This window comes from Martes martes (assembly GCF_963455335.1).
Source record: "Martes martes genome assembly, chromosome: 10".
Taxonomy (NCBI): Eukaryota; Metazoa; Chordata; class Mammalia; order Carnivora; family Mustelidae; genus Martes; species Martes martes.
In genome coordinates this window covers 19,512,118-19,536,664 of record NC_137898.1, presented here as the reverse complement: position 1 = coordinate 19,536,664, position 24,547 = coordinate 19,512,118, and the positions used below count along the sequence as shown (strand labels likewise).

The 24,547-nt window shown below is 62.7% G+C and overlaps 3 protein-coding genes across 9 annotated transcripts in view; 2 read left to right on the top strand and 1 right to left on the bottom strand.

Moving 5' to 3' along the window:
* Nucleotides 1-18,052, top strand: part of DGKZ (diacylglycerol kinase zeta) — a gene marked incomplete at its 5' end in the record, with an annotated part of 32,128 nt that extends 14,076 nt beyond the window's left edge. For 2 of the 6 annotated variants that reach the window (XM_080815281.1, XM_080815283.1), the window contains 30 exons: nt 6,142-6,250; nt 6,686-6,781; nt 7,106-7,180; nt 8,284-8,340; nt 8,693-8,761; nt 9,686-9,757; nt 9,867-9,983; nt 10,084-10,155; nt 10,399-10,494; nt 10,784-10,866; nt 10,969-11,029; nt 11,132-11,245; nt 11,342-11,482; nt 12,046-12,124; nt 12,291-12,346; nt 12,524-12,586; nt 12,688-12,761; nt 12,850-12,961; nt 13,302-13,501; nt 13,672-13,772; nt 13,887-13,966; nt 14,055-14,124; nt 14,256-14,296; nt 14,758-14,897; nt 15,700-15,731; nt 15,913-15,956; nt 16,413-16,533; nt 16,628-16,661; nt 16,865-16,964; nt 17,277-18,050. In XM_080815281.1, coding sequence (XP_080671407.1) covers nt 6,142-6,250; nt 6,686-6,781; nt 7,106-7,180; nt 8,284-8,340; nt 8,693-8,761; nt 9,686-9,757; nt 9,867-9,983; nt 10,084-10,155; nt 10,399-10,494; nt 10,784-10,866; nt 10,969-11,029; nt 11,132-11,245; nt 11,342-11,482; nt 12,046-12,124; nt 12,291-12,346; nt 12,524-12,586; nt 12,688-12,761; nt 12,850-12,961; nt 13,302-13,501; nt 13,672-13,772; nt 13,887-13,966; nt 14,055-14,124; nt 14,256-14,296; nt 14,758-14,897; nt 15,700-15,731; nt 15,913-15,956; nt 16,413-16,533; nt 16,628-16,661; nt 16,865-16,964; nt 17,277-17,393 — 2,626 coding nt within the window. In that variant the 3' untranslated portion in view covers nt 17,394-18,050. Of the gene's footprint in view, nt 1-5,059; nt 5,795-6,141; nt 6,251-6,685; nt 6,782-7,102; nt 7,181-8,283; nt 8,341-8,692; nt 8,762-9,685; nt 9,758-9,866; nt 9,984-10,083; nt 10,156-10,398; nt 10,495-10,783; nt 10,867-10,968; nt 11,030-11,131; nt 11,246-11,341; nt 11,483-12,045; nt 12,125-12,290; nt 12,347-12,523; nt 12,587-12,687; nt 12,762-12,849; nt 12,962-13,301; nt 13,502-13,671; nt 13,773-13,886; nt 13,967-14,054; nt 14,125-14,255; nt 14,297-14,757; nt 14,898-15,699; nt 15,732-15,912; nt 15,957-16,412; nt 16,534-16,627; nt 16,662-16,864; nt 16,965-17,276 lie in introns of those variants that run through there. The other 4 variants (XM_080815280.1, XM_080815282.1, XM_080815285.1 and 1 more) reach the window with 3 other exon arrangements.
* A 231-nt stretch (nt 18,053-18,283) lies between these two features.
* Nucleotides 18,284-21,413, top strand: MDK (midkine). 2 transcript variants are annotated; one of them, XM_080815278.1, is made up of 5 exons: nt 18,284-18,717; nt 19,690-19,766; nt 19,913-20,080; nt 20,201-20,362; nt 21,069-21,413. In XM_080815278.1, the coding sequence occupies exons 2-5, from the start codon at nt 19,691-19,693 to the stop codon at nt 21,092-21,094; spliced, it is 432 nt and encodes a 143-aa protein (XP_080671404.1). In that variant the 5' UTR covers nt 18,284-18,717; nt 19,690; the 3' UTR covers nt 21,095-21,413. The 2 variants fall into 2 exon arrangements, with proteins under 2 accessions (XP_080671404.1, XP_080671405.1); XM_080815279.1 differs by lacking the exon at nt 18,284-18,717 and adding an exon at nt 19,297-19,380.
* On the bottom strand, nt 21,381-24,108 carry CHRM4 (cholinergic receptor muscarinic 4; the record flags this gene model as incomplete). The annotated part of the gene is made up of 1 exon (XM_080815277.1): nt 21,381-24,108. One exon carries the CDS (start codon nt 24,106-24,108, stop codon nt 22,672-22,674), a length of 1,437 nt encoding a protein of 478 aa, XP_080671403.1. The 3' UTR covers nt 21,381-22,671.
* Between the last annotated feature and the right edge of the window lie 439 nt (nt 24,109-24,547).

The window sequence follows — 24,547 nt, the reverse complement described above, 5'->3', positions numbered from 1 at the left end:
GGACGGTAATGCCACCCGCGTGGGAGAATCATAAGCGTCCTGTCTGATAATACTTGTGAAAATGTGCTTTGTAAGTTGTGAAAGCCTCGACACATATGTTTTTGTGGTTATTCTGATGGGCGCCAGTGATTAGCTGTCTCATACGCTTGCTCCAGACCCCAGAACACCTATCCAGTGGGTACGAGAGGACACACCGTGGCCAGAGGGGGCACGACCCACCCCCCACTTCTGCTTCCCCAAACCTCCAGGAGCCAAGGCAGGGGCTGTGTGTGCTCTGCCGGGTGCCAGGTGGAGGGGAGGCTGCTGGGCTATTGCTCAGCCTGGCTCTGGGGACTTTGGGAAGAGAAGCCAGGAGGCAGGACTGTTATGTGTGTGCCCGCCCGTCCGCCCACCGGCCCCCTGGTTGCTGCAGGGCCTGGAGCCACCGCTGGGAGAGGAAGTGCAGTTGGTTACCAATGGGGTTATTTTCATAACGGCTGCTCAGGCAGGGGGGAGGAGGGTGGCGAGGGGGAGGGGGCAGAGCAGCAGCCACAGCGGCTGGCTCTCCAAACTAGGACTTGCTCAGCCAGAGGCCAGCAGCCTGGAGCTGGAGCCAGAGCCGGGGCTCGCCTGCCCAAGGGACCCCAGGGCCCCACCCGCTCGCCCACCTCCTGCCTGCCACCCTGCCTTCTAGATCAGGTCAAAGGGGACTCCTCCCCATTCCTCCCCCCCAACCCTTCCTTGCCTTCTGCTTCCTCCTTCCTGTATCTGTCAGGGTGGGTCCGGGGAGGAAGGGATCTGGGTGGGTCCAGGCACCACCATTCCTGGATGAGGCTCTGAAGCTGACGGAAAAGGGAAGGGAAGGGAAAGGAAAGGGTGGGCTGGGCTCCTGCGCCCACCAGACCCTGTGGAGGTAAACATTATGGCCTGCTTGCTGCCCTTCTTGTGCAGCACTGGCCCACCTGCTCCCCGCTGTGTATTTGTTTTGTTTTGTTTTGTTTTGTTGCGAGCAGGCTCCTCTCAGCAAGTAAAGACCTTCGGAGAGGGAGACCCTGTCTCAGCAGCCTCTAGGCTGCACTCCCTTCCCACTGTCCCCACCTCCTTCCCTCTGACCTTCGGGCTGTGGGAGCAGAGCAGCCAGAGGTGGCTTCTGACCAGTATCCCCCTGGGGAGGCCGCTCCAGGCCCTTGCTCTGGGGCTGCTGGAAATGGGGCCACTGTGCACCATTCCCAGCCTTCCCTGAGGGGAGGAGCCTGAGGGAGTGAGAACCCCGGCTGCATCCCACAGGGTATCCTGTGCGAGCACCTCTGGGGGCCGGGTCTGGTGCCAGGGGCAGAGGGCATCTCTCACAGCTGAGCAGATCCCCAGGTGACTCTGGCTGTCAGGCTCTATTCTTCATGTGGTGGGTGGTGACCACCCTGGGTTCCCCTACTTCCCTTTCTGGGTTCCCACTTTGGCCACCGGCAGAGACAAACCCCAGGAGATGGCACGATCCACGGGCCCTTGTGTTTGCTGCCGGTGTAGGCCCTGCCCTCTGCCAGGTATCACCAGGTACTTTATTGGAACCTCCCTTACGCCAGCCTTCTGAACTAGGTGGTATTCCCATTTTGCAGAGGAGAAAGTTGAGGGTCAGAAAGGTTAGTTGATCCACGGCCAGGAAAGCAATGGCACATTAGGATTCCAAAGCCCTTGGGCTTTTCCACTTGAAACTAACATAGGGTATGAGAGAGTCTGGGCTGGGAGGTAGGGAGTCTGGTTCTTTCTAGCCAGTAGCCAGTGAAGCTGGGGCGCTCATGCCTGCTCACCCCCTGGCAGGTGCCTGTAGACACACTGGGGGCTGTTCATCCAAAGCACATGGCCGGATGCCACCATGGGCGTCTCTCCTGTAGCATCCTTTGTCCTCCCTAGGCTCTCAGCAGCCAGCTGGAGGTTCATGGAGCCTTTGAGTCCTTTCCCATCCTGTCCCCTTTGGATGTGACAGGCTTCTCTCAGGTCCCCCACGAGAAGGCTGAGGGGTAGACATTGTGCTCGGCTCTTGGTGTCAGAACGCGTGGGACGATGGAGATGGGAGAGCACGCGGTGTGAAAATACCACCCCTCAGGGCCGTGCTGTGGGGAAGGGCTGGGACAAGCCTGAGGCCAGCCAGGGCTTCTCACTGGACCCACGAGAAGCCTCAGCAGAGATCGGAAGTCTGGTATCAGGCTGTTGCTGACCAGAGGACAGAGGTTTCTATGGAGACCAGAGGAGCAGGAAGCATGGGGCCTGGGAGGGAGGGGGGCACTGGGAGCACAGAGGCATGGGTGCCTTGCTGGACAGCTTCTCATAAAAGATCAATTCAGCCAGTCTCACAGCCTCCTTGGACAAACAAGGAAACTGAGGCCCGTGTGGGGACGGTCACCCAACACCGGCCTGGCCTAGCCTGCCTTGCTCCCCATTCAGAGGGACCATGCCGCCAGGCAGCCGATGAGGCCCCAGGATGGTTGCACTTGGGGCTGCCCGGCAGCGTGTGGGCCAGAGCACCGTGGGAGCGCCTGTCGGCTGCCGCCCTGTCATGAGGCAGCCTCCGCCCTCTGGCCCCTCTTGTCGGTTTGGGTCTGGGGCAGGAGGCAGGGCCCAGACCTCATCGCTGTTCAGAGTGCCCGCAGCACCTCCCCCCTCCTAACTGTGGCCTTTTGTTTTCTGGGTGACACTAGCATCAGGCGGTGTGTCCGGGTGACTAATCTCCTCCAGGCTGGGCAGCTGTCACAGGGCGGCCTGACCAGACGGCCGGGGAAAGCTGACACCCTGGGGGAGCGCTGCAAGTCAGCGCCCAGGCAGCAGTGGGCAGCCAGGCCTCCGGGCTTCTCTCCCTGGGTGCTGAACAGACTGGACTCAGGTAGCCCTGGGTTCGGGTCCTGGTCCTGCCGCTGACCGGCCTTGTGACCTGGGCCACATGCTGTGCCTGTCCAGGCCTCACGGGGTTGTGCTGGGGATCAAGTGTGACGGTAAATGAAAGTACTTAGCTCAGGGCCATTCCACTGTAGGTCTTCAGTCAGCGGGGCTGTTGTTGCTCTTATTAGGGCTCCCCTCCCTGTGCTGTCCCCACTCAGCCCCAGCCCTGTAGCCCAAAAGGAAGGAGCCTATTCTCCACCGCCATTCTGGGGTACAGGCTTTGCCTTCACACAGACTTGGGTTCCATCACTGGTTCCCCATTGACTCGCTGTGGACTTCAGGCATGTTACCACCTTGTGCCTCAGTTTCCCATCAGGAACATGGCAGGATTCAGACCTATTCTTCCACTTCGCTCTGGCTTATAAAATGACACGTGTGTTTGTGAAGGGCTTAGCAGAGTGCCTGGCACGTGGTGAGCTCAATAAACGTTAGCTGTGATGATACTGATTGCATTAGGAAGCCGGGAGCTCTCTGCCCACGCCCGTCCTCTTGCCCGTGGAGCTTAACTCCTGCCCTTCTCCCTGTCCCCTGCAAAGGTGGGGGCCTGTAACAGGCAGTCTCCAACCCTGCTTCCCCAGGCACCCTGCCTCCCCACACCTTGGCCCCGTGTGCCCCTCCCTGAATACCCCTGCACCCATCCAGGGCTTTAGCCTCGCATTGCTCCCCCAGACTCACAGGGTTGTCACGCAGTAAAGACTGGGTGAGTGGGCGGTGGGAGAAACAGCCAGTAGACATGCAGCCCGGGCCTGAGTCCTCGAGCCTAGCATCCACCCCCATTTGTCCAAGGCTTGCACCTGCCGTGCCTGACTTCTGCCGGGCCCTCAGCAGGCAGACGTGTTTCTCTTGTCGGGCCTAGGCAGGTGTCCCATGACTGTGGCTCGGACCTCTCTGTGGCTGCAAGGGCCCAGGAGATCACCCAATGGCGGGGCACAGGCATCCCTGGGCATTCTGAAGGCATTCCCGTCCTCTTCCCCCAACCCAAGCCTACGGGGCTTCCTGCCCTCCCCCCACTGTTCAGAAATGAGGGTGCAGGAATCCAGCAGCCTGTGAAGAAGGGGCAGCCAGGAGTAGGTGAGCTGGCGAAGGAAGCTGGGCCCGTGTTCAGCACAGGTCAAGGGAGGATGGTTTGAGGAAGGATCGTCCTGTGGGTCCTGCCTCCCTCAGGAGGGAGCTCTGGGGCGGAGCGTTGGAGCTTCTAGCATTGGGCCGGAAGGGTTTGCAGACCTCACCCGGCAGCCAGTACTTCCACACGAGGGAGATGAGGGAGATGCGAGGGAGATGAGGGAGATGCGTACTAGGCTTCTGCAGCACGGTAAGACAGAGCAGTCTAGAACCGGAAAGTTCTTTCTCGTAGCCCCTCAGAGCTAGAGATGCACAGCCAGAGCGCTTTCCTCTTGGCTCGGGCCTCTCGTTGCTCCCCATACAGGGTGCCCCTGCGTGAGGCCTGGGGTGGCTTGAGAGCCCCGGTCTTGAGAGCCTTGGTCCCCAGGGCCCTTTGATCCCTAAGTCACATCCTCTCCATTTCGAGTGCCCTCTCAGCCTGACCCCACGACTTGCTGCTGAGAGAGTCTAGGAGTCGTAACCGGACTGAATTTCTTTTCAGAGAGCCTCGTTTTATTATCATAGCTTAGTTTGTGCCATGTCCTGGGAGGGGACACCTAAACCCGGGCTGCCCTGAGTCAGTAGCCAAACAAAGGCCCAAAGAGAGGGAAAGAAAAGGCTTGTCCTTGGCCCCTCAGTCTGAGGAGGCCAATTGCAACCTGGGACCCCGGACTGCGGGCTTCCAGCTTCCTTTTTTCTTTTCCATCAGCTTCAGGCTAGGGAGCCAAAGGCCAGAGCTTTGTGGTGTATGGTGCCTGGACAGGGAGCCGCATGGGGAGCCTGAAGCCCTTCCCCCATAATTCCTGGGGCGGCATAGGGTATAACTGGGGAGCATGTTAGTGCTTCCCCCCGTGGTAAACATGGGCCCTCTGAGGATTCCATGATACCCTCAGACACCATGTTGATGGAGGCCTGAGGCTGTGGACCCTACCCCTTCCTCCCTGTGTCCCTTGTCCACTCAAAGGGCAGAGGCTGTGGCTGGGCTCCTGGGTGCAGGGTGGGCCCCAGCCTGGCACAGCCCCTGATGCTCCCGGTCTCTGCCCCACAGCTGTCCGCCTGCCCCTGCCATGGAGACCTTCTTTAGGACACGCTTCCAGCGGAAGGTGCCTGGTCCTGGGGAGGGCCAGCGGCGGCCCAGCGGTGTGGGGCTGCCCACAGGCAAGGCCCGACGCCGCTCCCCCGCCGGGCAGGCGTCCTCCTTACTGGCACAGCGGCGCCGCTCCAGTGCACAGCTCCAGGGCTGCCTCCTGAGCTGTGGGGGGGGCGCCCAGGTTCCCAGCCGCCGGCGCTCCAGCACCGTGCCCCCTGCCTGCAACCCCCGCTTCATCGTGGACGAGGGGCCCACCCCTCAGCCTGCCACGGCCGGGCCACAGCTTCTGGGCACACGCCTGCTGTTGGCGGGGCTCGTAGGCATGAGCGAGGAGGAGGATGTGGCCGTTGCGGCACCGAGTGCCACCCAGCCAGGCATCAGGAGACTGGGGCCCTCCTCACACCGGGGCACCCTCGCGCCCATGCTTCGCTGCCTGCGCCGGCGCCGGGCCTCCTCCCACCTGCTCCCAGCTGACGCGGTGTATGACCGTGCCCTGTGGGGCCTGCACGGCTACTATCGGCGCCTCAGCCAGCAGCGGCCTCTAGGCCAGCACCTCGGCGTGGGGGGCCGAAGAGCCTCGGGCGCCCCTGCTGGCACGCCGATGCCCGCCTGTGTGCGCCCGCTGTCCCGCAGGCGTCAGGTGGCCCTGCGGCGCAAGTCGGCAGGACCCCAGGCCTGGAGTGCCCTGCTTGCGTAGGTATAGCTGCGGCCGGCAGGGCGAGTGTGCTGACCCCGAGGGGGCTGGCCTGCAGGAAGGACCTCCAGGCTTGGCCTGGTGCGAGGGTGTCCCCCCCTCAGGAAAAGCTCCAGATAGTGCCTGGAAGCCAGCGTACCCCACAGGGGCTGTGAGGAGGGCTGGCTTTCCTGGAGGGAACCTATCAGAGTCCCGGGCTGCCGTGGCGCATCCCCTACCCTCCTTGTTGCCATCCTTGGCTGGGCCAGGGGTTGAAGTCGCAGGAAGGACAGACATCCCAGGTGAGGGGGGAAGGAAGCAGAGTCGCCAGGCGCTCAGCTAGCCTCAGCGATCTCCTCCTCTGTAGGAAAGCCATCACCAAGTCAGGCCTCCAGCACCTGGCACCCCCTCCTCCCACTCCTGGAGCCCCGTGCGGCGAGCCGGAGCGGCAGATTCGGAGCACTGTGGACTGGAGCGTGAGTGGCAGGGTGCTGGGAGGGAGGGACAGGAGGGTACCGGCCCCTGCTGGGCTTGGGGGCAGCTGCAGGAGGAGCCTGTGGGCCTTTGGGGTCAGGGCCAACCTGCTGGGGTGGCCACGTTTGAGCCAAGCCCTCAAGAGCAGGGATGGTGGGAAGAGCACCCGGCCACCTCTGTTGGTGGAGCTTGCGGCTCTTGATCTTGGGCGTTGTGAGTTTGAGCCCCACGTTGGGTATAGAGATTACTTAAGATTTTTTTTTTAACCTTCAAGAAAAGAAAAGTAAGGACAGTGGGGAAACAGGATGGAGCAAAGTAGATTGTGGTGGCCGGAGGAGGTTTGTCTTGGGAGGGAGGTGAGTCGGTAGGGCAGGGCGGGGACTGACCGTTGGGCCGGGTAGTGGGTTTGCGCTGAGCATGCTCATCTGGTGGTCTAGGAGTCCGCGACGTATGGGGAACACATCTGGTTCGAGACCAACGTGTCGGGGGACTTCTGCTATGTTGGGGAGCAGTACTGTGTAGCTAAGATGCTGGTGAGTGAGCTCTGCGTGGCAGGCTGCCCCCTGCTGGTGGGGCGCGTCTAGAAGCCCTGGGTGGACCTCTGTGGGCCTGGCAATGGTAGCCCTTGGAAGGGAAGGTGGGAACAAGACACTCACCTGCGCACCCCCCCTGCTGAGGGCTGCCCGAGGACGGCAGGACAAATGGGGCCTCTGCTTTGAGGCCAGAACTGGGACGTCCCAGTGAACAGAGGGCAGCTGCGCTGGGGCACATGTAAGGCTCTCTCTTCCCGCCCTGGGGCAGAGTCCTGGACGGAGTTACCTGGTGCCTCAGGGCCCTCTCTTCGTTTTCTGCAGCAGAAATCAGTGTCCCGGAGAAAGTGTGCAGCCTGCAAGATCGTGGTGCACACCCCCTGCATTGAACAGCTGGAGAAGGTGAGGACAGGGGCTCGGCCCCTCCTGCCCCTCCCTTGGGTGCCCAAAGCCTCTCAGAGTGCACACATGTGCGCCTCCACATGCATGTTCACGTGACAACCCTTGCCTGCCAGGAATGTCCCAGCCCGCGTGGTGGGAAGAGCCAAAGCCCCTGGAGCTGGAATGCCTGCTCTTGAATCCTCTCTCCCCACCCTTTGTATCTACCCTGTCCCCACTGCCCTAAACAAACCTGGCACAGAGTGGGGCTCACTTTTACTCAGTGGGACGAATGAGTGAGTGACAGCCAAGACACCATTTTACCCATGCCTAAGTTCACATGTAGAAGGGGCCATTGTCTTGCTGAAGCTTGGCTCTGTCCGCCCTAAGGACCGTTGTCCACAGTGTGTCGATAGCTGGTGGCACATATGGGCCCTGTGCTTCCAAAGGGAAGTAGAGGCGGCACTGGGGAGGCAGGTCCGGACAGAGGGTGCGAGGGCTCCCCAGGCAGCAGAAACCCCAGCAGCACATGGGAAAGCCTGTAGGATAAGAACAACATGAACACAGCTAACGTGGGCCCCTTGCCCCTGCCCCTGACTCCTAGAGTGAGGTTTCCCCATTAACTGTGCTAAGGCTGAAGCAGGGACAGTTGGGAAAAGAGAAACAAACATAGCCCTAGGCGTTCCAGAGCCCAAGGTGGAAACCAAAGCAGTTTCCAGGAATGAGCTAATGGTCTCCAGGAAGCAGCCTGCACAAGTCTGCAGGCAAGGAGCAGGGTGCCTGCACGAGCCTAGGCGGGGAGCGCTGGAGGACAAGGGAAAATCTGGGAGGTGTAAAGCATGCTGCCTTTTAGTGGGGGAGGTGGGCATAAAACTCCCAGTGTCCCCCATCCCCGGGTAATAAAGGAGAAAGGAAAGGGTCCTCCTGACTAGTGGAGAGGAGGCAGGGGATACAGGAGGGCTTCTGAGAAGAGATGTCTCATATTCTGAGGGCTCCCGGGATGATTTGGGGCTATCCCTGCCTTGTGAGGATGACTCTGAGTGACACTTTTCTGGAGGAGGTGGCTAGTTGCCTGACCCCCTGAAAGGAGGTTCTGACACTTGGGGGGTCGTTGCAATGTTTCACAGATAAATTTCCGCTGTAAGCCGTCTTTCCGTGAATCAGGCTCCAGGAACATCCGTGAGGTAAGTGCCCAGGGTAGTCACTGGTAAGGAGGCCCCAAGTTTCCTGAGTGGACTTTGCAGTGTCTCCAGAGTGCCACTGGGGGACTCAGCCCCTTTGAGGCTACTCTGGGGCCGAGGGAGGTGCAGGGCTGAGGCTCAGAGAGCCTCTTGATGGGGAAGGCGTGGCAGGCCCTGCCTGCAGAGAGGGGGAGGCACCGCCTGCTTCATGCACCTCCTTGCTCTTCTGAGAGCAAGGAGAGCTTCAGAGCTTCCTGCTGCAGCCGCGCACTCACGTTAGCGTATGGGGGGTGCCAGCCACGCTCAGGCCTCGCGCCTCTCCACCTCTCACCGGTGATGCTCTCTCCTCCACCAGCCAACCTTTGTGCGGCACCACTGGGTACACCGGCGACGCCAGGATGGCAAGTGTCGGCACTGTGGGAAGGTGAGGCTCTGCCCGGGGAGGTGGGCCAGCCCGCGGCCCCCCGGACCTGGCCCCTGCAGCCCCTGAGCCTCGGGCCGTGCGTCCAGTGTGACCTGCCCGTTGCTGACGGTGTCTCGTGCGTGCAGAGTCCTGGGGCTCACTCCCAGCCTGGCCGAGGGGCCCAGTCAGTCCCAGAACACCCAGGTCTCTGGACGGAGCAGGAGAGCAGGGAAGAAAGCGAGCTTCTGGCGCAGTGTATCTGGACTGCCCGGAAGCCGTGCGAGTGCCCGCCCTCTGAGAATTGTGTAGACAGCCTCGTTTGGTGACTGAGCACAGTATGTGTCGAGCCCCTGTTGGGTGCTGAGCCCCGAGTCGGGTCGCGAGGTCCCTGCCTTCCTGGAGGAGGATGTGGCTTGAAGAGAGACTCTGTGGGCAGTCTTCCTGAGCCCAGTCCACAGTGTGGCGGTCACTTACTCATCATCTGCTTCTGCTCTGTTTCCCTCAGTAAGCGTAGGCTCTAGAAGGTCTCGGGGCCTCGCTCCTCTTTCCTCTGCTCACTTCAGTGCCACGCACAGGGCCCGGCACACAGCAGGCCCTCAGTAAATGTCCATGGAATGAACAAGGGAATGAATGTGGCAGGTGCTGTTAAGAAGTGTGAAGCCCTCTAAGCATATACTGGGTGGCCTCGGGGTCAGCAGGGGGGGATTCCCACTGGCAAGAGTTAGCTGTGAGCCCTTCTAGCAGATCGGGTATGGGCACCCAGCTCCTTGGAGTTAACTTCAGAGAATTGCAGGCCTCCCTGCTCTGGGGGCTTATTCGACAGTTGTTTTAATTTTAAAGAATGGGTTCAACTTCCCTGGGTGGAGAGTGTTGGCCACAGAAGAGGGGCTGGGCCTGCTGCTCTGGGCCCGGCCGCTGGTGCCCCAACTGCCCTCTCCACCCTAGGGCTTCCAGCAGAAGTTCACCTTCCATAGCAAGGAGATTGTGGCCATCAGTTGCTCCTGGTGCAAGCAGGCCGTGAGTGGTGCTCGCCTGGCCCCCGGAGGCTATCCCCTGGGCGGCACTGGGTGGGGGCCCCCCGGGTGTCAGCTCAGGCCCAGCTCAGTTGTACCCCTCTCCCCCCCAGTACCACAGCAAGGTGTCCTGCTTCATGCTGCAACAGATAGAGGAGCCGTGCTCCCTGGGTGTGCACGCTGCTGTGGTCATCCCGCCCACCTGGATCCTCCGTGCCCGCAGGCCGCAGGTGAGTCCTGCCTGCACCCGGGACACCGCCCTCACACGTGGGCACTGCCAGCCGCCCCCACCCATCTGCCCTGTGCCCAATGCCCCTGCTTCCCTTCCAGAATACCCTCAAGGCAAGCAAGAAGAAAAAGAGAGCATCCTTCAAGAGGAAATCTAGCAAGAAAGGGCCTGAGGTTGGTCCTGGGGCTGGCTGGGCCTGTTTCTTGAAGTACTGAGCTCCCTGGGCCAGTGCAGCCACTGGTGGGCTCTGGGCTCTGGGCCCCGGAGGAGGGTGGGAGGCCGGATCCAAGGTGCCTCTCTGTGGCCAGGCCCACCTTAAGGTCTACCCGGGAGGCAGAATGGGAGGGGGCACTGCCGAGAACGGGGGTGAGGTCTGCCAAGCCGGGGTAGAGCCTTACAGTCTCTCTGTCTCCAAGGAGGGCCGCTGGAGACCCTTCATCATCAGGCCCACCCCCTCTCCCCTCATGAAGCCCCTGCTGGTGTTTGTGAACCCCAAGAGTGGGGGCAACCAGGTACGCACGGCCGCCCCACTCCACAGAGAGGCTGCAGGGGAGGAGCGGGCTCAGGCTCTGAACCCCTCCTCCTCACCACCCCCTCCTCACCCTGCCCCCATCCCCAGCAGCTGCTCCCAGGTCCCATTGCAGCTCCTGCCCCATCCCTGTGACCCAGAGATTCTGAGGAAATAGGAGCCTGTCTCCACCCCTCGGCCCTGCTGGGCCTGGTTCCTACAGCGTCCTTTCTCGGGTGCTGCTCTCCACTGTGGCCCGCAGGCCCTGACTGACTCCCCCCGGTTCCCTGCAGGGCGCTAAGATCATCCAGTCCTTCCTGTGGTATCTCAACCCCCGACAAGTGTTTGACCTGAGCCAGGGAGGGCCCAAGGAGGCGTAAGTGCTTGCTGTGGCCCTGTGGAGACGGTGGGGAGGGCTTGCCTGGCATAGGGGCTCAGGCCCACACACCTTGACCCTGTTCCCGTCCTCTGACTCCAGGCTGGAGATGTACCGCAAAGTGCATAACCTGCGGATCCTGGCGTGTGGAGGCGATGGCACGGTGAGTCCTGTGGCCGCTCCTCCGGCTGCTCGGGTGGGAGGGCCAGAGCCTGGGCCACGCGGGGCTGACCCAGCCTCTTCTGCTCTGCCCCTCTCCCTCCAGGTCGGCTGGATCCTCTCCACTCTGGACCAGCTGCGCTTAAAGCCCCCGCCGCCTGTTGCCATTCTGCCCCTGGGCACTGGCAATGACTTGGCCCGTACCCTCAACTGGGGTGGGGTAAGAGCCCACAGGCGGGGAGCGGGGCGGTGGTGGGCTAAGCGGCTGGGGGGCCCTCTCCCCAGGAGAGGCTCAGTTCCTGCCTTGTCCCACCAGGGCTACACGGATGAGCCCGTGTCCAAGATCCTCTCCCACGTGGAGGAGGGGAACGTGGTGCAGCTAGACCGCTGGGACCTCCGCGCTGAGCCCAACCCCGATGCGGGGCCGGAGGAGCGCGACGAGGGCGCCACTGACCGGGTAGGCCGGCCAGGGCCAGTGTGGGGGCGGCCGCTATGGGGGCAGCAGGGGAAGCGTTCTCTCCTACTTGCCGGTTCTGGGGCTTTGGACAAATCTCTTCGTTCCCCTAGACTTTCACCCTCTCCTGGGCAATGGTAATAGCGGTACCCCCCGCAAGCTAGCCATTATTCAGCCACTGGGCAGATAGTTCCTGAATATCCACCACACGTCAGGCACCATTTTAAGCACCAAGAAAACAAAGTCCTCGTCCTCATGGAGCTCCTCCAGAATATGGCACTTTGGGAAGAAGTGTTGAGGGGTGGTCGGAAAGCCAGGGAAGAGAGTGCCCGCAGGGCTCCGGGTGTTTTGTATACTGGGCACTTGGAGGAACCCCATGGATGCTGGGAGCTGAGAGGGTGGACCCTGAGGCAGGCTGCAGGCTAGAGGGAAGAGCTGTTAACTGGGAAAATCTTCCAGAACTGCATGGACTGAGCCAGCCTGGTGGCCCCTGGCCCTGAGCAGGCCAGAGCAGGGAGGTGGCTGTGAGGTCCAGCCCTCATGCTGGGCCCCTGACCTTTTTCCAGCTGCCCCTGGATGTCTTCAACAATTACTTCAGCCTGGGCTTTGATGCCCACGTCACCCTGGAGTTTCATGAGTCTCGAGGTGGGCAACCACTTGCTGGGAAAGCATCAGAAGGCTGGAGAGGGGGGCATACAGGAGGTTCTCCCGAAAGGGTCAGAACTTGCCGTTCCCAGCCCTCGACCCTACCCTAGCCTGGGAAGCCCCAGCAGATCAGACTGACTGTCCCCTATTTCTTGTCGCCACCCAGAGGCCAACCCAGAGAAATTCAACAGCCGCTTTCGGAACAAGATGTTCTATGCCGGGGTGAGTCTGGGGTCTGCTGGCAACAGGCCCCCCGGCCACTCCCACTCCCTCCCCATGCCCACTGTTCTGCCGCCTGTATGCCCTGTGTACCTGTGTCTGCCGGGCCACAGGACCCCTGCCGGCAGTGGTGAGAGAAAGTCCCTGTCACCAGATGGTGACGCCCTCTGTCTCCCACAGACAGCCTTCTCTGACTTCCTGATGGGCAGCTCTAAGGACTTGGCCAAGCACATCCGAGTGGTGGTAAGTGGGCCAGGCTGGCAGGCAGAGTGGGCGGGCCTGGCGGGGAGGGAGGCTGCCTCGGCACCAATACACATCCTACACCTGCTCCCTGTTCCCTGCAGTGTGACGGGACTGACCTGACCCCCAAGATTCACGACCTAAAACCCCAGTGCATCGTTTTCCTGAACATCCCCAGGTGAGGAGGGGGAGGCTCTGTGTGCACCCCGATGTATCCAACCTGCACGACTGTCCTCTGAGGACCCTTGTGTTGCCGTCCCCTCCAGGTACTGCGCAGGCACCATGCCCTGGGGCCACCCTGGGGAGCACCACGAATTTGAGCCCCAGCGGCACGACGATGGCTACCTCGAGGTCATTGGCTTTACCATGACATCCCTGGTGAGTAGGCCAACATGGGACTTGCCTGGAGCCCTGGCTCTGTCCCCACAGTGACCAGGAACAGTGGCCCAAGATGGAAAGGTGGGGGGATCACAAAACTTCCCTTCACCAGCCAAGATGGGAGAATTCATTCTCATCTCCCTGGCTGGCGTCTCCCCGTCTTTCTCTGACCAGGGTCTCTCTCTCCGCTCCCCTCTCTGACTGGAGTCTTGTCCTTCTGCTCTCTGTCTTGGGGGTTATTGTACCTGTGTTCCCCGGCTGGAGCATCCTTGCAGGGAATGGAGCCCGGGGCCCCACTAACCCTGCCCCGGTTCCTGACCTGAGCCTTCTGCACCCACAGGCGGCACTGCAGGTGGGCGGGCACGGCGAGCGGCTGACCCAGTGCCGCGAGGTGGTGCTCACCACGTCCAAGGCCATCCCGGTGCAGGTGGACGGTGAGCCCTGCAAGCTGGCAGCCTCACGCATTCGCATCGCCCTGCGTAACCAGGCCACCATGGTGCAGAAGGCCAAGCGGCGGAGCGCGGCCCCCCTGCACAGCGAGTACGTTCCCCTCCCGGCCACCGCCACTCTGCCCCTCTCTCAAGCCGCGGTTTCCTCAGCTGGACAGGGGCCTCTGCATCTCTGTGCCGCGGGGAGGTGGGACGGGGCCCCTGGGTGCGGTGCCCAGCTGAGGACCCTTCCCGAGTGCCCTCTTGCCACCCACGCCCCAGCCAGCAGCCCGTGCCCGAGCAGCTGCGGGTCCAGGTGAGCAGAGTCAGCATGCACGACTACGAGGCCCTGCATTATGACAAGGAACAGCTCAAGGAAGCCTGTGAGTGGCAGGCGGGCCGGGGGTGGGGCGGCAAGGAGCCGCTGAGGGCCCTGAGGGCCGGGCAGGGGGCTGAGGGGGGACGGCCAGCCGCTGACGGCCTGCTCTGTCCCCCAGCCGTGCCGCTGGGCACTGTGGTGGTCCCTGGAGACAGCGACCTGGAGCTCTGCCGCGCCCACATCGAGAGGCTCCAGCAGGTGAGGGGGTCAGGAGCTGGTCTGGCGTCGGCCCACCCGCCCTAGTTTCTGTTCTCTGCCAACTCCTGTCCTTGGCTTCTCTTGGCAGGAGCCTGAAGGTGCTGGAGCCAAGTCCCCTACCTGCCAGAAACTGTCCCCCAAGTGGTGCTTCCTAGACGGTGAGTGCCAGCTCCTGGCAGTCCTGGGCTGTGTCCTGCCCCCTCCCAAAGGGCTTCTGGTGGGGTAGCAGACTTTCTGGGCCTGGATAAGGGCCTCCTCCCACCTCAGACAGCTCTCTGCTTCCTCACAGCCACCACTGCCAGCCGCTTCTACAGGATCGACCGGGCCCAGGTGAGCACCTTGTGGTCGTTCGGGCCAGCCCAGGGGCCTCTCTACCTCTGGCCTGCACCTTCACAGACGGGTCCGCTTCTTGTCCTGCTGGATGGGGCCCGCACACCTGCTCCCACCCGCACATAGGGTGTCGGCACGCTGCCCACAGGCACAGGGAGCTGGCGTGCCCAGAAAAGTCTGGCTGGGTGGGGGCACGGGCTTTGGAGCACAGGGGCCACCCAGTGAGCTCCAGAGGTGGAGGCACTTCTGGCCAGGTGCTAGGTGATCCAGGCGGAGGCTTAGCATGGGAAGGAGCTGGGAAGGCAAGGGGAAGAGAGACTGGCAGGGTCCCCTCACCCAGCTTCCACCTGCGGCTCTCTGTGCTCCTGGCGGAGGCCTTTCCGGCCTGGCTGCGTCTGCACTGCCCTCATCGGCTGCCCTGGGAGGTCCTGACTCTCGGCCCCTCACCTCCCCACCCACAGGAACACCTCAACTATGTGACGGAGATCGCACAGGACGAGATTTATATTTTGGACCCTGAGCTGCTGGGGGCATCGGCCCGGCCTGACCTCCCAACCCCCACTTCCCCCCTCCCCACCTCCCCCTGCTCACCCACACTCCGGTGAGTCCTGCGTCTCCTCCAGCCCCCTGGCTTGAAACCCCACCTACAAGCCGGTACCTCCTGACGTCCTGCCTTCGGCGCCAGACACGTGTCCGGTGTCTTGCTAGCTGCTGGGTCCCTGCAGACCCTCCCTCGCAGAGTCACCGGCGGAGAACCAAACCCACCCAAAGCTCAGCTGGCCAGCCCTCTGCTCCCTGGGGCAGTGCCATCACCATCCACCCGGCTGCGCTGGCTGGAGACCCGGGCTCCCCCTCTGACCTCTCTTCTGCGAGTCCTGTGTGCTGTCCCCCAGCATCCGAGCACGGCAGCCTGGGCTGGAGCCTCCAACCTCATGTCCTTCCCCACTGCCCGGTGCCGTGCTCTTCCCGGCCCTTTGTGGCCTCCAGGATGCCGGCCTCTGCCCTTTTCTTGCCACCTCAGAAAGGTCCCCCATTCCTCACCAAGCTCCCTGCTCCACTCAGGCCTCAGCTTGGGGGTTCCCTCCCCAGAGAAGTCTCCCCAGGAACCCCAGCTGCCGCTGCTTGTGAGATCATACCCCCCCCAGTGTCTTGTGCTCTTGGTAGCCCTTCCTGTTCTGAGAAGGCCTGATTTATGTGTTGACTTGTGTGTCTCCCTGACTAGAATGTAAGCTCCGTGAGAGCAAGCTCTCCATGTGTCGTGTTCTCTGCTGTGTGGCTGGCTCCTGGCACAGGGCCTGCTCTGTAGGGGGCACGCAATAAACTTGACAGAACATTGGGCGCCCCCTGGTGGGGGGTGGGTGACAACGGTCTCTGGGTCCCGTCTCATCCTGCTCTGCTTGCAGGTCACTGCCAGGGGATATGGCGCCCCCTAAAGGTGAGGCCTAGCCCTTCTCCCTGGTCCGGGGATGGGGGTGGAGCCCAAACACACAGCCTGCGGCAGCCCCAGCCTAGTGTGGGCGTCCCAGGCAGACCCACACCTCGGGCGGGCACACCTGTGCACCCACACGGGGCCGGGTCTGCGGCCCCCGAGTGTGACGGGCAGGTGTTCCGTGCAGGTGAGGAGCTGATTGAGGCTGCCAAGAGGAACAACTTCTGTAAGGTACTAGCCAGGGCTGGGTTCCTCTGCCCCGTGGCCCCGCAGCCGCAGCAGGGAGGTCGCGCCCAGGGAGGTCAGGGCCTCTGGGTGGGGCCAAGTTAGCCTGTCAAGGAGCTGTCATCTGTAATTGGATGCCCCTCCACAGGGTCTCCGTGGTGATTGCCGCATTCCACCTTGCCGCTGTCCCCCTCACAGTGTCCCTTCATAGGGGCTTAGCACAGTCTGCCTTTCCCCAGTGTTCAGGAAGGATCGAGTCTTAGGGGATCCACAGGCCCCGGGGCTTGGGGGTCCGTGCTCCTGGGGAGTCTCACCTGCACTCCAGAAAGATCCCCCAGAGGGATGATGTGTGTGAGCACCCTAGTGTCAGGCCTGCGACCTTTGTGCACTGGGGGACATTTCTGTGGCTGGCAGGAAAGTGGCCCTGAGGAGCCCCAGCCCTGCTCTGTCCCCTGCCCTCAGCTCCAGGAGCTGCACCGAGCTGGGGGCGACCTTATGCACCGGGACGAGCAGAGCCGAACGCTCCTGCATCATGCCGTCAGCACGGGCAGCAAGGATGTGGTCCGCTACCTGCTGGACCACGGTGAGCTGGGCCACCAGGGGGCCTGGGCTAGGGCCAAGGCCGGAGGAGGGGAGGCTGCCAGGCTTCTCTGACTGCCCCGTCTCCTCTCCTCCAGCACCCCCAGAGATCCTTGACGCTGTGGAGGAGAAGTGAGTATCTGGGCAGTGCCAGACCCTGGAAACTGCCCCGTCTTCTTCCAGCCCCTCCCACTCAGCTGGTCAGAGCCTAGAAACCCTTCCAGGCCCCATCCCTTGCCCCCCAGCCCCGAGCTCCCTTCTCTGATCGCCCACTGGAGGCGGACAAAAGGACCCCGAGGACAGGACGGGGGTCCACAGCCAGCCCGTTTCCACAGCGGGGAGACCTGTCTGCACCAGGCGGCAGCCCTGGGCCAGCGCACCATCTGCCACTACATCGTGGAGGCGGGGGCCTCACTCATGAAGACGGACCAGCAGGTGAGCAGCGCGCAGAGCATCCACGCGGGCACAGGGCGTTCACATGGGCACAGGGCAGCCCTGTCCCCAGCTCTGGCCCTTGTGAGCGGGAGCCATGGAGAAGGGCCGCCTTTTAGGACTGGAAGCTGTTCTTTAGCCAACATCGTCCGGATTCTGAGAAACCTGAGCCTGCGATGCGGGGTGGGGGTGGGGGGGAAGGGCGCATGACTGCCTGTCCTTTGAAGCTTTTCCTTTCCTTACTGGCCACCTGGAGGGGAGGTCCCCTGCCCTCTCCCGAGGCCCCAGAAGTGACGGCTGCTGCACCCCCTCCAGGGCGACACTCCCCGGCAGCGGGCGGAGAAGGCCCAGGACACGGAGCTGGCTGCCTACCTGGAGAACCGGCAGCACTACCAGATGGTCCAGCGGGAGGACCAGGAGACGGCTGTGTAGCCGCAAGGCCTGTGGCCGCCAGAGGGGGACCCCCCCCATCGCCCACCTCACTGCCACATTCCAGTCGGATGACCACGGGGGGACCCATGCCCCAGGGAAGGAGCCCCGTGCTGCCCCCTGAGGAGCTGCCCAGGCCTAGGGCTGGACTCTGAGGAGCTGGGGGATCTCACCTGTGGGCCTGAGGCCTCAGCCTGACCCCGGGCTGACAGGGGGACAGGAGACTGCACTGGACGGGGCAGGCCTTTGAGGGGGCTGGGGCTGGACCACTTCAGGGCGGCCCTCGCCCTCCCCGCCGCAGGTGCCCTCCCTGGGCCTTGGGGTGCAGGGGGAGGGCAGCGGGGCCGGGGACCCTATTGGGGAGCCTTTGGGAAGAGGGTTCCTAAGCCACCAGGTTGGTGAGGGCCCTGACTCTGAGCCTGGCAGCCTGGGCCCCCTCTCCTGCCCCATCCCACCCTCCCCGGGAGCTTCCTCCCAGAAACACAGAACCTGCCGCGTTTGCGTGCCCGCTGCCCCGCTTGGTGCCCACCCCCAAAGACCCTCCCCGTGTACCCAGTCATTTCATCACCGCCGACTGTGTGGCCTGGGGGTTGGAGTGGGGGCTCTCATGGTGACATGTTTACAGCTGGGTGTGACTCAGTAAAGAGGATTTTTTTCCTTTCTGCTCTTCTTTTCTTGCGGAGGAGGTCTTCCAGAAGCAGCGGGGTCTGGTGGTGGGGAGACTGGACACCCCGGACCCAGACCCTTTCTTGTGTGTGTGGAGGTGGGGGTTCCTGGTTCCCGTTTGGGGGTGGGGTCTCAGGGCCTGCCCCGGACCTGACCTCTGCCTGGCTGCGCAGCTCGGCGGGGCCGGGGGAGGAGGAGCTGATTTCCTCCGGCTTCCCGCTTCCCGCAGGGACGACAACAATGAAAGTGAAAGAGAGGTGGGGCGGAGGGCGAGGCCTGGATTCTTCGGCCCCCTTGCCCTGTGGCCCTGGGCAAGCACCCTCCCCAGGCCTCGGTTGCTTTTGCTGTTTAGGGGATCGGGTGAGGTGATCCCCTAGGCCCCAGGATCGGAAGGGGTGGGCATCTGCAGCAGCCGCCGCCTTGGCTGGGTCTGGAACTTCTCAGACGACTCTTGTCAGCTTCCAAGCCTCACCAAATCCAGGCCTGAGGGCTCCTCCTCCCCCAACTTCCCCCGGCCTCCGCCCCCGAAAACCTGCGCTCCTGAAAGGCGCGGCGCGGTCCGCGTCCCCCGAGCCCGAGCGCTTTCTCTGGGGCTTCCCGTCCCAGGCTCCCCGAACACTCAGCGGAGCGGCTCCCTGCGCACTTGGTGAAGCGACCCGAGGTGGGCCTGGCGCTCTGTCCCCAGCACCTGAGGGGCCGCAGAGAGCCTGTCCTCGACGGGGTTAAACAGTCATCCGGGGACGGAGCCGCACACAGGCTGGAACGCAGGCTCCGGGAGCGCCGGGACCCGTGACACCTCCGGAGCTCCAAGCTCCCTCCCGAGTCCCCATCCGCCCGGGCTTCCCTCCCCGGGAAGAAAGGCGGGCGTCCATCGGGGAAAGAGAACGGCCCCAGGGGAGGGGGACAGAGTCCGCGGCGGAAAGCTGGGGCTGGGGCAGGGCCCGGGGGAGCCTGGGCAGGACAGGGGCCTGGGGCCGGGAGACCCCGGGCTCGGAAAATGGGGGGCAGGCAGAGCCCGCCGTCTGAGCATGGACGGCCCGGGCGGAGCGAACGGGGGGTGCGGGGACCCGCGGCGGGAAGCCGGGGTAGAAGCGCCGGGGGGCGCGGGGCGGGAGCGGAGGCGGGGACGCCGGGGTCGGGGGGCGGTGCGGGTTTGAGGGGAGGGGGCGGGGCGGGTCCTTCCTCGGTGGGGGTGGGGGGGCGGGAAGGGGGCGGGGGCCCATGTGACCGGCTCAGACCGGTTCTGGAGACAAAAGGGGCCGCGGCGGCCGGAGCGGGACTGGCCCGGCGCGGGAGGGAGCGCAGCACCGCGGGCACCGAGCGAGTGAGCGCACGGGGGCCCCGGCGGACTTGCAGCGGCGGCCTCGGCCCTTCGCCCGCTGAGCCCCGGCCGACCCCGGTCCCCGGGGGCGGGGTGGCCGTCCGAGCTGCGTCCTGGACTCCAGGCCGCCCCCAGCGAGACGCCTTGGGCTGTGCGCCCCGGCTAGCGGCGAGGGGCCGACCCCAGAGCCCTCCTGCCGCCGCCGCGGCCCGTGGGCCTGGAGAGTGGGGCCGGGGGTGGGAGGTGCGCGCGTGCGGCGCCCCCGTGGGGAAGGGGGCGGCCGGGGGACGCTGACCCGACATCTCCCCGCAGGATGCATCACCGAGGCTTCCTCCTCCTCGCCCTCCTCACCCTGCTGGCGCTCACCTCCGCGGTGGCCAAAAAGAAAGGTGATACGGGGTGTGGGGGACTGAAGGAGGGCTGGAGACCGGCGGGTGAGGCCGGCAGCCTCGGGTCTGGCCGCCGGCATGCCGAGGCCGGGACCCCAGGAAGCGGTCCCCGAGTGAGTCTGAGCTCCGTTCCCCGTGCGTCTTAGACAAAGTGAAGAAGGCCGGCCCGGGGACCGAGTGCGCGGAGTGGGCCTGGGGGCCCTGCACCCCCAGCAGCAAGGACTGCGGCGTGGGCTTCCGCGAGGGCACCTGTGGGGCCCAGACTCAGCGTACCCGGTGCAGGGTGCCTTGCAACTGGAAGAAGGAGTTTGGAGGTGAGGTGGGGCGCAGGAGGAGGGAGGGCTCGCGGGGGTGGGGGCAGCCTCACTGAAACCTGGGCAGGTTTGTGGCCACCACTGGGCCCCCAAATCTGACCCCGGGCGCTCTCCCGCCAGCGGACTGCAAGTACAAGTTTGAGAGCTGGGGGGCGTGTGATGGGGGCACGGGCACCAAAGCCCGCCAAGGCACCCTGAAGAAGGCGCGGTATAATGCCCAGTGCCAGGAGACCATCCGCGTGACCAAGCCCTGCACCCCCAAGACCAAAGCCAAGGCCAAAGGTCAGGGAACTGGTTGGGGGTGGGGGGGTGGTCATTGCCGGGGCCTTCCACAACTTGAGAGAGGGAATGGTTAAGCCTGAAGTTCTGGACTGTGGCGGGTGACTTCTTGACACCTCTGCCCTATGCTTTTCCTGTCCATAGAGATGCCTAGATGGGCAGGTACTGAGGGTGAGCCACAGAAGGTGCTCAAGGATTATCAAATCCTTCTGGCCAGAGTGGAAGTACAAACTCGTTCGGTTCTGTTGGAGCATTTTGCTTGGGAGTCAGGAAGTTGCCCCAGAAGGGCTTGGCTTTGTCACCTCTCCAGCCAGAGGAAACATTTGGTCAGCTTGGGTCCTTTCTAGTATAAGGACTTCCCAGTCCCTACTCCCGCCACCCCTTAGCTCATTGCCAATTCACAGCAGCCCAGAGAGGCCTTCAGGGCAGAGGTGAATCAGCCCACCTTGTTAGGTGAGGAGGTGGAGGCTGAGGGCCCCTGGGACCAAGAACTTGAAGATTTCCCGAGCCCCAATGAAAGTGTCCCAAGTCGGTGTGGCGGCCCTTCCAGCATCAATATGGCTGCGCTCTCCCTCCAGCGACCCGGTCCGCTGATCTGCAGCCACTAGGGGGCAGAATTTTCTCCCTAATATATATACAGGGGGTCTCTACCAGGTCACTTGAACTTCAGGTGACTCCGATAACACGCTGTTTCTTGCTTGTTTTACAGCCAAGAAAGGAAAGGGAAAGGACTAGCAGCCAGGTCTGGATGCCGAGGAGACCCACTTACCAGTGCCTTTTGTCTACTCGTTAGCTTTATCAATCATACCCTGCTTCTTTCCTTTCAGTTCTCTGCCCCCACCCCCAAGTGTCCCAGATGGGGAGGGACAGGGGATTGTGGACAGCTTGAGCCTCCTGCCCCAGAGGGATGTGATTCCCAGTACCCCCTTTTCTTCTTCCCCACAAAGATGCCATTACTGAGAAATAAATAAACAGTCGTGTTTTTGTTTTGTTTTGTTTTGTTTTGTTTTGTTTTCCCAATAAAAGCTTTTCATTTAATATATAAAAGCCCCAACCCAGGGAGTTTGCTGTGGTAATTTGTTGGGGCAGAAACTTGGGAAGGAAAGGGAAGGCGGTAGGGATGTGGCTTTCAGGGGGCTGGGGGGCTTGGCGGTGAGTGCTCCCCAGAGCTCATGGAAAAAGCAGAATGGTTATGAAAAATTGCTTTCAGGGCCCTGACTGATTGCTGAAAGGGTGCCCCCATCCAGTCCCCTGAGCGTTTCAGTCTCTTCTTTCCTGGGGGGGGCGGGCATACCAGAGCTGGGAGGCCAGAAGGCTCCCTAGAACTGACACTCCTCATCTCAGCCACTCTCAAGCAAAGGTCTTTTGGTACAGCCCACTACCAATAGAAGGTTCTATCCATTGGGAGAGAGGAGATGGGAGCTGCTTGCCTGAACCCTGTGTGGGTCAAGTTGGCCCCCATTCTCCCCGGCGACCCAGGCCTCCCTCACATGCTGCAGAAGCCTGCTGGGGGGGCTCTTCAGAATCAGGGGGGCCTCTGCTCAGTGTGGGACCGCAGAAAGCCAGACCTCCGCTCCTGAGCGTGAGATGCTGACTTCCTAGCTGCCCCATCCTGACCACGACCAGGACAGTGCTGGGGTGGGGGAGGAACTGAGAGGGGAAGGGGTTGCCTGAGAGCCCACAAGGGCCTGGCCTCCTAGCCCACCCGCCCACTCAACCAGTGCCTGGCCGAGCAGCTGCAGCAAGGAAAGAGCTCTGCCCCTGGAATGGGACCTGGGAGGAGGGGCTGGGCCTACATGCGGGGTGCAGCAGGGAGAAAGCACCAACTACAGCAGAATGGGGGGACCCTACCCCTCCACTCCCTTCCCAAGCCTCCTTTCCCCAGCATCGGCTCCCTTGCTCCTCCCAAGGGGATCCCGGGCTTCTGCTCCCCCACAGATGTCCATTCTCCCAGCCGTGCCGGTTGGTCACAGTGGGCCAGGTGCCCCAGAAGCCCAGTGCCTCCCAGCAACCTGAGGCGGGCCAACAGAGGGGGGGCCAGGCAGTCTTGCTCCAGACGCTTCTGGGGCTGAGCCTCCTTCGGCCTGCGCTGAGTGGAGATCTGGTCTGTCTGCATCCCGCCGCAGCTGCTTCCTGAGCCTCACAGGGCTCTCGGGGACCTCAGTTCTCTTCGGTGAACAGGAAGGCGGAGAGACGCTTCCAGATTTCCAGACCTCTCCGCGACCGCCGCGGGAGGGACCACCCCCGTGACCACCCCCTCGGCTCAGCGCACACACGCGACCACCAGCACCTCCTGTGGCGCCTCTGCCCGCCTACCTGGCTGTGCCGATGTTCCTATACTGGCACAGCAGCAGGTGCCGGAAGGTCTTTTTAAAGGTGGCGTTGCAGAGGGCGTAGCAGGCGGGGTTGATGGTGCTGTTGACGTAGCAGAGCCAGTAGCCAATGGACCACACCGTTTCGGGGATGCAGCTGTGGCAGAAGGTGTTCACCAGGACCATGACGTTGTACGGCGTCCAGGTGAGGATGAAGGCCAGCAGGATGGCGAAGATGGTCCGAGTCACCTTGCGCTCCCGGGCCGCCATCTGGCGCTTCTTGCGCACCTGGTTGCGGGCAATGCTGGCGAACTTGCGGGCCACGTTGGCCGCCGGACGCATGCCTGCAGGCGTGGCCGGGACGATCTCGATGGCTGTCACACACTCATTGCCAGTCTGCTTCGTCACAATCTGGATCTTGGACCATTTGGAGGCGGGGTTGAGGGCCCGCGGCTGGAGGGGAGGGGCGGGCACCGCCGGCGTGGTGGCCTCCGCGGTGGACAGCTCCGTGGGGGGCCGTTCCTTGGTGTTGTGTGTGGCGCTGCCCGAGCTGGACTCATTGGAAGTGTCCTTGTCGGCCATGGGGCGCGGCGGGGGCGGCAGGGCCGGGGGAGGGGCCTCCTCCAGCTTCCCATTGCGTAGCTCCTCCGGGCCCGCGTCCCCCGGCGGGGCTTTCTGGAGGCTCTGCTTCATCAGGGGGCTCTTGAGGAAGGCCAGGGTCTTAGCCTTCTTCTCCTTGGGGCCTTCGGGCCGGTGCTTGTGGACTCGGCTGCGACTGGCCAGGGAGATATGGATGTAAAGCACCGTCATGATGACCACGGGCAGGTAGAAGGCCGCGATGGCAGTGCCGAAGGTCACCGCCGGGTTGGACAGGAACTGGATGAAGCACTGGTTGTCTGGCACCGTCCGCTTGCCCACCACGAACTGCCAGAACAAGATGGCGGGCGCCCAGAGCACGAAGGACAAGACCCAGGCGGCGGCGATCATGAGGCCTGCCATCTTGGTGGTGCGCCGGGCTGGGTAGGTGAGGGGCTTGGTGACACAGAAGTAGCGGTCAAAGCTGATGATGAGGAGGTTCATGACCGAAGCGTTGCTCACCACATAGTCCAGGGCCAGCCACAGGTCACAGACCACGGCGCCCAGAGGCCAGTAGCCCTTAATGATGTACACGGTGTAGAGGTTCATGGAGAAAGCGCCGATGATGAGGTCGGCACACGCCAGGCTGAAGAGGAAGTAGTTGTTGACTGTCTGCAGCTGCCTGTTGACCTTGATAGACAGCATCACCAGGATGTTGCCCACGACAGTCACCAGGCTCAACGAGCCCGTCACTGTGGCGATGAATACCATTTCCACGGTCTCGTAGCGGTTATGCGTGGACGTGACCAAGCGCACAGACTGGTTGCCCGAGCTGCCATTGACTGGTGTGATGTTCGCCATCTTGGTTAGCCGTGGCAGCCAGGCAGTGTCTGGAGGAGGAGGAGGGAGAGAGGAAAGGGTGAGCTGCTGAAGGGGTTTAGAGGTAACACGAGGTGACAGAGGAACATCGTCCTGTGGGGCCTTGGAGAACTCCGTCCCATCACTGGCTCGTTTCTTCACCCATTCATCACGTATTAAGCGCCTACTGTGTGCAGGCACCATCCTGGGTGCAGGAGTTACAGAAGTGATTGAGACACACAAGGTCCCCACCCTCACGGAGCTTCCAGTCTGATTGGGGCAGACAGACGAACGTGCAAACCACAAAAAAAAAAAAAAAAAAAAAAAACTGGAAGGAAAACGAGAGGGCAAATGGTATATAGTGGGTGAGTCAGAGGACAGACAGGGATGCTTCCTTGTTGGGTGATCAGTGAAGGCCTCTCCAAGGAGGGGATCTGGACAA